Below are 13,759 nucleotides of genomic sequence, written 5' to 3'. Positions count from 1 at the left end.
TAAGCAGAAATACACATTAGCCAGCTTCCTGTAAAGAAATAAATCCCTGAATTCTCTTTAATGAGGCCTGAGCTCAGCAAGGAATATTTTCTCATCCTTCCCCCCCCCAGTATTCCACCCACATTCTCCAGACAGGGAGGACAAGAAGTGGGGGAAGGAATTCACTGTCCTATGTTAAACAACCTCATGGTCACAGCATTTCCGACTCACAATCTCCACGGAAACGCTTAATGAATTTGGGCTAGTGCCGGGGCATGGTGAGATCCAATTCTCCCTCTTGTTGCTGTTACTTATGGTGATTGATCTACCACCAGCCTGCCAAGAAAAGTCTGCCAGGGGTTTTACTGGCTAGTCTGATGGATTTACCCTACCGTAAAGGACAGAACTGCAATTTTTTTTTTTTTAAGACACTCATTTCTCCTTATAACAAGCATGCTGGGAGCCAATAAATCAATTTTTTACAAAGATAGTTTGTTATAGGATAATGTGATTGTCATAACAAAAAATGCACAGGGTTACTCTGGGGAACAAGTTTGTGGCTGCAGCTAAACAGGGCTGGCCTGAAGATGTTTTCTTATGAAGATGGACGACTGTGTAAAGTATGAGGGCAATTATCAAAGTCATTTATGCGTGTAAATATTTACCCATGTAAATTGGCAATCTGAAAACTTCCCACACTATATGTGGGTAAAAGTGCATGCTAATGTGTGTTTCATAATCGCAAGTACTTTTAGATACATTAAGGGAAGGCATTCCCAGGGGCATGTTTTGGGCAGGATTGATAAATAATGTGCATTGATCGTATGGTTCAAGTCCATATGCATTATTTTATGTAGAAATATTTATCCATACAAAAAAGCAGATGCAAACGTCTGCAAATACTGTATAGGGATGGATGTGCATTTGTTTAAAACAAATAAGGAATCCGAATAAAAAAAAAAAGGAAAAGAAAGTTAACAGGTAATCACTAATTTATCTGGGGTCCTACCAGACCAGTTCAGAAGGATAGGTTTTTCTCTCCTATCAGCAGATGGAGACTGAGAATAGAAGCTTTACTGTACTCTTAGTACGTAAGTTACTGGACTACCTGCAGTCTCTCAATAAGTCTGTAACAAATCTAGAACAAACTCCCTCCTTTCCTTGAGCAAGGGAACTATAGAAATATGTGAAGACCAAAATTTAAACTTATAATCCTTTCCACAGAGGATCTAAACACCAGAGAGAAAACAGCAAAACTTATCCTGGGCTGGTCTGGTAGGATCCTAGGAAAGAAAATTAGCAGGTAAGAACTAATTTTTTCTTCGTGATTATCCATCACATCAATCCAGATGGATGGAATGTACTCAAGCCAACCTAAACTGGGTAGGAACCCAAAAGACTTGCTTGCAACACATTCGCATCAAACACAGTGGTGTCCAAAACTTGAACATATGGTCTATAATGTTTGGAAAATGAGTGCAATGATGACCAAGTTGCCGCCCTACAAATTTCCTATGGAGAAACCAACTGACACTCGGGCACTTGAACCCTCGTAGAATGAGCTTGAACAACCTCCCATACTTTTAGGCCCTTGAAAATGTACATTGATCAAACCACTTTTAATCCACTTAGCAATAGAGGCCTTGATGCCTTCTGCCTCTTGTTACTACCATTAAACAAGACAAAAAGATGATCTGATAACCATGCATGACTTTCAAATATCTGAGGACAGCCTTAAGGACATCTAAAACATGAAGCTCCAGAGACTGCAACAAAGGTCGGGACTGAGACCCCTTTGAAAGATACTACGAGAATCGGGGAAATAGGGCATCCCAGTAGAGAGGCTGCAATAAATGCCAAAATGGACCAGGTGTCTAAGTAAAGTTCAGAAAGATTCCAAATTACCCATGTCAACTGATGAGTAGACTGTTAATACAAACAAACATATTTTGAAATGTCTGTATACAGATGCTAGAAGTGTGAAAAATAAGATGGGAGAGTTAGAATGTATAGCACTGGATGAAGAGGTAGATATAACTGGCATATCAAAGACCTAGTGGAAGGAGGATAACCAATGGGTACTGTGATACCAGGGTACAAATTATTTCAAAATGATAGAATGGATCAAACTGGTGGCTAGATGGCACTATATGTTAAAGAAAGCATTGAGTCAAACAGGATAAAAGTTCTGCAGGAAACCAAATGCATTGTTGAATCTTTATGGATAGAAAATCCAGGTGAAAAAGAGAATAAAATAGTAGTGGGGGTATAATACATTCTACCTGGCCAGACAATGAAATGCTAAAAGAAATTAGAGAAGCTAACAAAATCAGCAGCACAGTAATAATGGGTGATTTCAATTACCTCATTAACTGGGTGAATGTTACATCAGGACATTCTAGAGAAGTTAAGTACCTAGATAAGTGCTGGCGAACTCCAGTCCTTGAGTGCCACAAAGAGGCCAGGTTTTCAGGATATCTACAATGAATAAAGATCTGCATGCACTGCCTCCATTGTACGCAAATCTATCTCATGCATATTCATTGTGGATATCTTGAAAACATGGCCTGTTTGAGGCACTCGAGGACTGAATTCACCACGGTCTTAGATGAAATAAATGACTGCTTCATGGAGCAGCTGGTACAAGAACCATCAAAGGGGAAACTATTTTAGACCTAGTCCTTAATGTAACACAGGATTTGGTATGAGAGGTAACAGTGTTGGAAACCCTTGGCAACAATGACTACAACTTTATCAAATTTGACTTAATTGGAGGGAGTACAAAAAAGAAATCTACTATAACAGCATTTATTTATTTATTTCAGAGCTTTTATATACCGGTGTTTAGCAATTAGCCTTCAACCTTCAAAAAGGTGACTATGCTAAAATGAGGAAAATGGTTAGGAAAAACTTCGTGCTTTGCGGTAAGGCAATTAGAATAAAAATTTATTTCTTTGGTGGCGCTCCTTCTCCCCGTGGGAATTGAACATGGGGATGGAGTGGGAGGCGTTGTATTGGGAAGGCAGACTCCTCTGTGCACTGGGCTACGGGGGTTAGTGGATAACAAGATATATGATATTGAGTCATGTTGAAGAAGTGTGGGATGTCAGGTGTAAAAATTATAATTAATGGTGATGACGTATGTTTATAATTGTTTGGTTGGGAGATCGTGCTTTGCGGCAAGGTAGGATGAAGTAGTTATAGGTAATTTGCTGCAGATGAGCTTGTTAATCAGAGTAAGGATTGGGAAGTTATGATTGGCAGGAGGGGGTTTAAAAGTGGTTGTTTGAAGGATTTTTTTTTACTTTGGACACCACGGGAATGACGAGACACTGAGCGGAGCGATGCTGGAAAGCAGCGGTAAACAAGTTTGGTGATTATTGAAAAAGCTAGCATTTGTTGATGGAGATTTGGAGTTTCTGTCCAGGTAATTCAGCAGAGTTGTGTGGTGGTAAGAGAAATGAGTGTATTGAGTGTGATTTCCTTAAAAATTGTATATATATTTGCAGAAAAGTTTAAGACTTTTGTCGGTGGTTCGGTTGGCTATTGGAACACACAGTGGATGGCCACATTAACACACCGGAAATGTGTGGGTATGTATATACATATAGGCTTATGTCTGTGTCCATGGGTATGGTGAGGGTTGAATCAGAGTCTAGTTCAAGTTTTTGATATATTAAGGAATGTTTTTTTTGCATTTGTAGATGTATCAGCAATTAGTTTGGTCCGGACGAGGGGTGCCCAACATTAGAAAAAGGGTGGATATGGTAAGGGTTGTGAATAGTACATAATAATGTTGGAGTAATCTTAAGAGGATCGTGATTACATTAAAAGTGTATATATTTTTTTAGATACCTAAGTCATTAAGAACGATGTACGAGTGAAATTGTGAAAGACAGCAAGAATCCCCTGAGGCAGCCCGAATAGGGGTGAAACGAGGTGCCTTGTTGGGGTGACTGGCACTAAAATATTATTGAAAAGAACTTAAGGTGGAGGTGTTTGATGTTAAAATAATGATTGAAAAGAACCAGGGTCATTGATATATCTCGGCAAGAGATTGACTAACTAAATGTTCAATTGTGATTTTGAAGTATTATAGTATATCATTGGATGTAGATATTAAGGGCATTAGGATATTTTTATGGGGTATATGGTTTTAAGATGAATGAATGGTGTATGCATGTGAATGTGTGATATTAGGGGGTTAGGGTTGGAGCTGCATAATTGATCTGGTCCGGACCGGTCTTATTTAATACTATTTAATACTGTGTATGTGTGGTGAGGAATACAGTGTTTGATATAAATGTATTGTTGAATATGGTGTTATCATTAGAAATATGTGTGTATTACAATGTAAAACATGTAATTAATTGTTATACAATGTAATTTAATAACATGTCTATGTGAGATGTATAATAAGGGATATTAAGATTTTTGAATTGAGACAGATACTGAAAATTCATGGTTATATTTCTTGGGATTCCCTAAATGTGTTGGATTGTATATTATTGAGGGGATCTAGCAGTGTCCCATAGTGACTGTGCCAGATTATGCCTCTAGCCTACCAGATACACCTGCCTTCACCCAAGTGGAATCCATTCTGCCACTCAACCAGTTCCTCTCCCAGCTTACAACCTTCTGGCCTAATCCCATAGCATCCAGCCCGCTTTCCAGTCTTCCGTGCAGAACAGTGTCAAAAGCTTTCCAGAAGTCCAGACAGGCAACATTCACTGCACCTTCCTGACCCCATGATTTTGGGAACCTCATTAAAGGACTCAATCAAGTTTATCTGACAGACTTTATATCTCCTGAAACTGTCTGATGACTTGTAAACTACTTGTTTCAAGGTGCTGTATTGTTTTTCTTTAGTATTACTTCCATAGTTTTGGCCACTATTAAATCAAATTAATGATTCTATGGTTGCCTATTTGTTCCCACTTTTGTGTGGCAGGGCTTAACTCGCTCTCCTCTGGCTCCTCGGAACCTCCCCCATCTTCATGGACTGGATGAGCAGAGCTTTCAGGGGTGTGGGCAGCACGCTCTCAAGTTTTTCGTGTCCTACAGTGTATACCCCGAGGTCCCATGGCCTTATCCACTCTGGTTTGTGTAGGTACCACCCCTCCCCTCTGTAGTCTGGTTTGCAAATCATTTATCAGTGCCCTTCCCTGTCTTAGGTCCTTTGCCTTCCTCCTCTTCTGTAAATCCTGAGCAAAAGAACTTATCTAAAATTTCTGCCTTTTTGCAGGTCCTCCTCTCTTTGCCTATTCCTCTTTTTTCCTTTACTTTACTCTTTCCCCCTTTCATTCTGCTTTGCCACTCTCTCATTTATTTAAATTAGGTTTTATCTTCTCCTTTGATTGACTGAGCAATTTTCTCCATTTTTGAGTTTTTGCGTTGACTGTCCTCACTACCTCTCTTTGTTTTTCCTGTCCCATGCTATGCCTGTTTTTTTTTTTTTTTTTTTTTTTTTATTATTACTACCTCTTTGCTCTTACCATTTCTGCTACCTCCTCAGAGAACTATATTGGTCTTTTTTTCTCATTTTCTCTTTGTTAACCTGCCTCATGTAAAGATTTATTACCTTTTCAATGCTCCTTTGATAGCTGATCAAAGTTCTTCCACACCCTTCAGCTCTAGGATTTCCAGTAGGGCCTTCAACACTATGACTCATCTTGAAGTCCATCCCCCTGAATTTCAAGGCCCTAATCCAGGGGTGATCAACTCTGGTTCTCATTAGCCGCATACATTCCAGGGTTTCAGGATATCCACAATAGATAATTATGAGATAGATTTGCATACAATGGAGGCAGTGCATGCAAATCTATCTCATGCATATTCATTGTGGATATCCTGAAAACCTGGCCTATTTGTGACTCTTGAGGACTGGCGGTCATCCCTGCCCCAGTCTTGGTATGGTTGAGTTCAGGTCAGATTAATACGAACCACACAGTGCATTGACCACTAGACCCTACAAAGTCCTTAACCATGAGGTCAATGACACCATCCCATTTGTCAGAATGAGAACCAGCATAACCTCCGCTCAAGTGGGTTCTTCCATTAGCTGAGTCACGAATACCCCTTTATCAGGCATCCAGGACTTCTCCACTCCTAGTTAATATTGCAGCATGTAAATTCCAGGCCACATCTGGGAGAAACTATCTACATAAAAAAGGATCTTCTTTCTGCACACCATCCTGGTGATACCTCTTCTGTCTGGATGCATCTGCTTTTCTTTGCTGGAGGCCTGTATAATAATCCCATTTACATAGAACTTCTCCTTACTCTCCCCTTAATTTCACTGACTACTATTGTGTTCTTAATACAAAGAGCTACTCCTTTTCCCTACTGTGTTTCTTCTCAAGAGATTATAGTCTGAGATGGTCTCATCCAATCCTGGTTCCCATTATACCAAGACTCATAGATTAAACTATATCCAAGTTTGCCTTATCTATGGTGGCTTCCAGTTCTGTGTTAACAAGACTGAGCATTTGCACCCATGACTCTCTCCAAGACAATGTCTGTCTCCTTATTTCATTTTTTCTCTTATTTCTCATTAACTATTTTAGCAGCTAGGTCGTCTCTGCTTTTGCATGCTGTCTGATTTATTTTGGTTATTTATCCCTTCAGGGCTTACTTTGTTTACCTCACCTGTTTTTGCTTGTTGTGGGGGACAACGATTTTTGTTTCTATCCTTGCTTAGTTCAAATGTTGGTGTAAATAGGATGTGAAATGATAGCAAAGCACTACAGTGCCCTTCTTGGAATGGATGTAAGCTATGAAAAGATCTTTATGCTCTCAGGTACATTCCTAGTCATCAACATGCATATTGGTAATGGATTTCATCAATCCCAATATCCCTTAATTGTGAGTGCCCTACTTTTTGTCCATGTACGAGAAACAAAAAAGGAAAAAACACACTATGTTTGCACCAGAAGCCCAAAAGGATGCTCAGAGATCCATATCATCAACCTTAACCATGGACCTCAATGCTTCACCATGGCAATGTGCCTTTCACTGTTGGGGAATAAAAGGAAACCCCTCTTAACAATTGAGATTTCTAGGTACTCACTTATTGGAGAGTTCCTCTGACCCAACAAATAGGCTGCTCCTCATAAGACCGGCCCGAGTTCCCAGAAATGCATTCTCGATTCCATCTTTGTCGTCGCTGTGGAATAGACAAAGATTCAAGCTCTGGAGAGAAGGCTCTTACTACTAAAGCTGCATTATCATGAAAAGAGAGGAACCCCCTTGGTATTTTGATTTCTTGAATGTGGCCTTGTCACATCAGATTATATAGAAACAGTAATTCTCTCCTCTATCCTCTCAGTGCTAGGTTTTATCTTGATACACAGGTTCTTTTCTGAGAAGGATGATAATTCTAGAACTGGGGGTTAGCTATTTATCATTAAAAAAAAAATCACTGAAAAGTAAGAAAAGGTCAAGCAGCTTAAAAATTGATCAGAATTTGTTGGTGTTTGAGGTGGGATCCTTGGGCCGGTGGCAGATGACCACCCCCACGGGGGAAGATCCCAAGAGGGACCACCAGTCAAGGCTTAGAGTATGGAGACAGACACACACTAGTTCTTTTATTAAACAGTATATTGAACCACCAGAGGTGGCAGTAGTGAGCTGGAAGTGCCCAGCAGGGCTGTAGTCCCTCAGGTACTGGAACAGCGATCCTGGATAACTGAGCTATAGAGAAACTGAATATAGTGAGTAGGCAGGGTACGCAGAGTTCAGGAACAGAACCTTGATGGTACAAGCCACCAAAACCCAAGAGCACAAGTTGCAGTGGAGGTGGCTGGTATAGGCAGAAACCATCTCCAGTCCTGCCTTGCAGCCCCTGTGTTGCTTTTGTGGGGATGATTCCTGATTCCATCCTGCCCAGCTGTGCCACAGGGCTGAAGTAGCCATGATATGTGGGGAGTTCCAAGATGAGGGTGGCAGCAGAGCATTTACTGAAAAAGCAACCTCGACCCCCGCCACAGAGAGTGGACTACTGGGTGAAAAGGCTGTACAAAACTGCTTGCCCAAAGTTACTGTCAATTCTTGATAGATTGTCCAGACAGTAACAGGACAAGAGGGTGTGAACTGAAGATCAAGTTAGCTTTTCAGATGTCTTCAATGAACACAGCTCTTAGATGAGCCACTGAGGTAGCCATGGCTCTTACTTGATGAGCTTTGACAGTCTGGGATCTGGATACCAGCCAGAACATAGCAATTTGCGATACAGTCTGCTAGCTGGTTGGACAATGTATGCTTGGCAAGTACTATTCCCAGTCTGTTAGGATTGTAAGAGACGAAAAGGCGAGAAACCTAACGATGAAACTGAATTCTCTTCAGATAATGTCAAGGTCCTTTTATAGTCTAGTAAATGGAGAGCCTTCTCCCCTTTATGTGCATGAGGTCTTAGAGAAATACTGAAGAAAACAATGGCTTAATTCAAATAAAAGGCCAAAACTACTTTTTTCAGAAACTTGGGGCAAGAACGGAGAACCACTCTGTTGTGAAAAAACTGTAGGTATTTGTAATTCACTGACTTCTAGTCGATGTAATGGCTACTAAGAATACCACTTTTCAGGTCAGGAACTTTAAGGAAGCTAACAGTTCATGGGGTGGTTTCATCAGTTGTACCAAGCCAACACAGAAATCTCATAGCACCATGGCTTGGCAATTGGCGGTCTCATATGCCAAAAGCCTTTCATAAACTTCAACACCAGAGCATGAATGGGGATCAGTTTACCATCCACTTGAACGTGGTAAGCAGCAATAGCATAGAAATGCTCCTTAACTAATGATGTACTGGAGGCCCAATGAGGAGAGGAAGAATAAGTACTTCCTTTGGAGCATAAACAAAATGAGTTCAGAGAGCCTGTCTGTAACAAAGATAAATACCTTTTCCATTTAAACCTGTATGCTCTCCTAGTGGATGGATTCCTGGCTGAAATCACAATATCCTCAACTTCCTTGGGCAGTAACAATGATGAGACTAATGAGCATTCAATAATAGAGATGTGATTCGGCCGAACCTTTTGGTTCGGCCTTCCTTATCGGCCCACCGTGGGAAATTTCATTTCCCGTGGTTCGGGCAGATTTTTTTTCGGCTGTCCCGAACAGAAAAATAAAACCCCCATCCCAACCCTTCAGATTTAATTAAATTACAACTCCCCACCCTCCTGACCCCCCAAAACTTGCCGGCACCATCTTAAAAAATGGCACGGGCCATCCATTGCTCCTACCATGTGACAGGGGCCGACTAATGGCACAGATAGCCCCTGTCACAGGGTAAAGGCAATCGGCGCCATTTTGATTAGTGGCAGCCAAAGGCCCGAGAAGGGGAGATCGCTCCCGGGACCCAGCTGGACCACCAGCGACTTTCGGTAAGTCGGGGGGGGGGGGGTTGCAATTAATAAAATTTGAAGGGTTGGGGTGTGTTTGGGTTGGGGTTTTTTTTTTGTTTTGTTTTTTTTAATGTGCCCTTCCCCCCCCCAAAAAATAAGAATCGACCCCCCCCCCCGAAATGCGACAAAATAGGAAATATAGACAATATTTCCTATTTCGTTGCAAACGAATGCACATCCCTATTCAATATCCATACTGTCAAGTTGAGAGAGAGGAGATTCCAATGACACAGATGAGGGGTGGTCAACTCCAGTCTTCAAGAGCCACAAACAAGTCTGGTTTTCAGGATATCCATTATGAATAGGCATGAGATCGATTTGCGTAAAGTTGGCACAATACATCCAAATCTATCTCATGTATATTCATTGTAGATACCCTGAAAACTAGACCTGTTTGTGGCTCTTCAGGACCGGAGTTTGTCACCCCTGATATAGAAGACCGCACCCTTGAGTTAGTAGAAGTGGATCAGATTTCAGGGGAATCAGTGGGCAGACTGACAACCTGATGAGGTATGAGAACCACACTTACCTGGGTCACACTGTAGTAATGAGGTACATCCAGTGTGAGTGACTTCTGCACATTCTCGCTATCAGTGGAAGTGGAGGAAAGTTAGCATGTGGCACATTTAAAACTAATCTGAGAAAGTTCTTTTATACTCAACGCACAATAAACTATGGAATTTGTTGCCAGAGGATGTGGTTAGTGCAGTTAGTACAGCTGTGTTTAAAAAAGGATTGGATAAGTTCTTGGAGGAGAAGTCCATTACCTGCTATTAAGTTCACCTAGAGAATAGCCACTGCCATTAGCAACGGTAACATGGAATAGACTTAGTTTTAGGGTACTTGCCAGGTTCTTATGGCCTGGATTGGCCACTGTTGGAAACAGGATGCTGGGCTTGATGGACCCTTGGTCTGACCCAGTATGGCATATTCTTATGTTCTTATAGGCATATAGAGATCTGTACTTTCTTTGAAGAACACAGCAACATTTTTCAACTTTGTTTCCATTGATGTAAACGAGTTGATTGTCAGGTGACCCCAGAGGTTGAATAATCTGTGTGCTACGTCTTAGTCTAGTCTAGAGACTACTCTTGGGAGTGAAAAGCTTTGTTGAAGCGATTTGCCAGCATGTTAGAGATCTCAGGAAGATAGGTTGCTTGTAGGAAGATTCTGGGGCTGCAAAGCCATTCCCAAACTATTAAAGATTCTTGGTAGGGGGTCCACAACCCTGTACCTTCTTATTTGTTCACATAAAACATTACTACTTGGTTGTTGGTTTGGATTAGAATTGTCTTTCCCCAAAGGAGAAGCAAAAATACTATCAGTGTATTATGACTCGTAGTTCCAGGAAATTGAGCTGAAAGAGACATTCTATCACTGACCAGAGCCCTTGGGTTTGAAGGAGCCAGGGCCAGTGCTTCCATTAGGAAAAACTAGGTGGTCACTTAGAGTGCCAAAATTTTGGGAGGAGCTGACAAAATCCCACCAGTATAAGGCCCAGAGGGGTGCTGTGCCAGAGCCAATACTGCCAAAGAAGGGAACACTGTGCTGGAGCTACCACCAATAGGTAAGTTGGAGGTGGAAGGGGGTACTTGCCTAAAGTTTTGCCTAGGGTGCCAAATATTACTGCACCAGCCCTGGAAGGAGCCCTGTGTGCACCCCACCCTTTGGTGGATACGTCTGTTCCTAGCATTACCTGATAAGGTAGAAGCCAAAGAGGAACGCCTATTTCCAGGACTTTTGGGTCTATCCAACAAAGGTGAGGTTTTCACTTCTGCAGTGACCCTCAACTGGGTGCAATAAGGGCTGAAGCAATTGATCCTACTGGGTGCAGAGGCCCCACTGGAGAATTCTCATGCTGAGATGGTATCATTGGGGCTACATGCCCCACGACTACCAGGACTTTTTGGGCTGGGACTTGATCCCGCTCCTGCTGTAGTAAGTTCTGGCTCAAGGTTCGAAAGCAGAATGCCTGCTCAGCTGGAACAATTTCTCTTTTGAGAATCTATCCATGCCATGATGAACTTGATTCTTTGGGTAGGACAAGACTCAAATTCACGAAGTTTATTATGAACCCTAGTGACTGAAAGAGCTGAATCATCTTCTGCAGGGAATCCAATAAACCCCCCCCCCCCCAATCACTAGCCAATTATCCAGGAAAGGAAAGACAAATGCTCTGGTGATGAAGGTATGCCACTGCCACTACTAGGCATTTCATACAGACCCTTGTGGCTGCCAAGATTCCAAAGGGAAGAATCTTGTATCGGCAGCGAGAAGAATCCATGACAAATTCGAAGTACTTCCAATAAGTGTGATGGATGAGTATATGGGCCTTAACAAGCTCTTGTTCAGTCTTCATAAATCTAGGCTGAGTCTCAATCTAAGACTTTTTGGAGATAAGGGAGTAGAACCCGTTTCTAATAGTCTATTGACTGAAAAGTTACTCCATCTCGACAGAGCTGGGTTGAGAGAGAATAATCTGGATTGATGGCCAAAAACATTGGTGTGGTGCTGGAGAATGGAAGAAGTGCAAACAGTAACCAGATTCCACAATTTTGAGGACCCAATGTTCCCTGGTGATTTTTTATCACTTCTAGGAAATGGTGAATCCTCCACCCACCCCCACCCCCCTATACTGGAGCAGCAGTAGACAGAGGATTGAGACCCGTCAAAAACTAGGCTCAAGTTTAGGCTGGGTCTGTTGGAGTTTTTGGCTGTTATCTCTCACGCTTATGTCCACATGCCAAAAGCTGCTATTGTGATAGCGCAGGTGATGCGTGATACTGCTGAAATTGGAGGCAGGGGTGTCACTAGAAAGTTTAAAAAGCAATGTAAAGATGCCTAGAGGAAGACGGTTGCTCGGTTCCCATCAACAGGGACTGAATGGCAATATGTTGCTCCTTAATCTGGGTGACTGTTTCCCTGACCTTGTCACCAAAGAGGTTGTCTCCTGTTTGAGAGACATCAGCCAACTTGTCATGAACATCTTCATGCAAGCTGCTGGCTGCTGTGTCCACCTCCTTAATCCAGCAAGCTATTATAGCCTTCGAAGCCGGTTTGCCCAGTTTTCCTCCACCGTGAAGGACAAACAGGTGATCTGTCTTTCAGAAAGGTTTAAAAACCTCCAGATACCTCACGACATCCAAGGGATGCAACAGGGGATATTCTTCTGCATCTTTTTCCTTATCCAAGGATGGCAAGGAAATGGACTGATTCAAGTGAAAATCCAAAATCACTTTAGGCAAGAATGAAGGAACAGTATTGCAGCTGTATTGCTTCTGGAGTCACCCGTAGAAATGGCTCCTGGCAAGACAAGGCCTGCAACTCAGAAATTCGGCATGCAGAAAATCGCCACCAGAAACACTGTTTTCAAGGTCAGTAGCTGCATGGAAAGAGTACACAATGGTTGAAACATAGGGTCTGCCAAGAAATCCAACTTCACAAGGGAGGTCGAGGATGTTTCACTTCCCTAAGAAACAGGCCACATCTGGATCAGCCGATAAGGATTCACCATTCACCTGGCCCCTGAAAAAGGCAAGAGCCGCTACCTGTACTTTCAAGGAATTAAGGGCCAACCCTTTATTCAACCCATCCTGCAAAAAATCCAAAATGAGCGGGATCTTAACTGAACGAGGAAGCACTCCTCGATCTTTACAACAAGCCTCAAACACTTGCCAAACCCGCACATAGGCTAAGGAATGGGAGATCTTTCATGCTCATAGTATAGTGGCAATCACCGCAGTAAAATATCCCTGCTTCAGCAAGTTAGCCCTCTCAACGGTCATACTGTAAGACAAAACAGAGTTGGAAATTCATGAAGGACAGGTCCCTGCTACAACAGATTCCTGTGCGCCAGAAGGCGGAGGGGGGAGTTTACCAGGAGCCTTCACAGATCTGCATATCATGGTCTACTGGGCCCATCCAGTGCTAGCAAAAGCATCATCCTCCTGTGAGCTTCAACCCTCCGAACTATTCTGCCCAACATGGGCCACAGTGCAAAGGCATACAGCAGCTTGTTCTCCGGCCAGACCTGCAGGACAGCATCGATACCCAGGGACTTCAGATCTCACCTGTGACTGAAGAATCGAGGAACCTTCGCATTGAGAAGTCGCCAGTAGGTCTAGAAACGGAAGGCCACAACGAGCCACTATCCGACAATACCCATTTCTCCTGTGTGCAGACTCTCCCTGTTGAGAAAGTCTGCTTTTACATTGTCATTTCCTGCAATGTGCGAGGCAGAGATATCCTGAAGATGCACTTCCACCCATTCCATAAGTTGGTCTATCTCCTACGATACTTGCTGGCTCTTGGTTCTTTCCTGCTGATTGATATAAGGCACTGTCGTTGCGTTGTCTGACATTACCCGGTTTAATTGACCC

The 13,759-nt window shown here is 42.4% G+C and overlaps 1 protein-coding gene across 4 annotated transcripts in view; it reads right to left on the bottom strand.

The window, feature by feature from the left end:
* CACNA2D4 (calcium voltage-gated channel auxiliary subunit alpha2delta 4) overlaps positions 1–13,759 on the bottom strand; it is a 558,520-nt gene that overhangs the window by 374,762 nt on the left and 169,999 nt on the right. For 3 of the 4 annotated variants that reach the window (XM_029599894.1, XM_029599896.1, XM_029599897.1), the window contains exon 24: positions 7,049–7,144. The exons of the other annotated variant lie outside the window; for it this stretch is intronic. In XM_029599894.1, coding sequence (XP_029455754.1) covers positions 7,049–7,144 — 96 coding nt within the window. The remainder of the gene's footprint in view (positions 1–7,048; positions 7,145–13,759) is intronic. 4 annotated transcript variants of the gene reach the window in all.

This window comes from Rhinatrema bivittatum, chromosome 4 (genome assembly GCF_901001135.1).
Source record: "Rhinatrema bivittatum chromosome 4, aRhiBiv1.1, whole genome shotgun sequence".
Classification (NCBI taxonomy): domain Eukaryota; kingdom Metazoa; phylum Chordata; class Amphibia; order Gymnophiona; family Rhinatrematidae; genus Rhinatrema; species Rhinatrema bivittatum.
The sequence above is the reverse complement of the archived record's forward strand: the minus strand, read 5'-3'. Positions and strand labels throughout refer to the sequence as shown.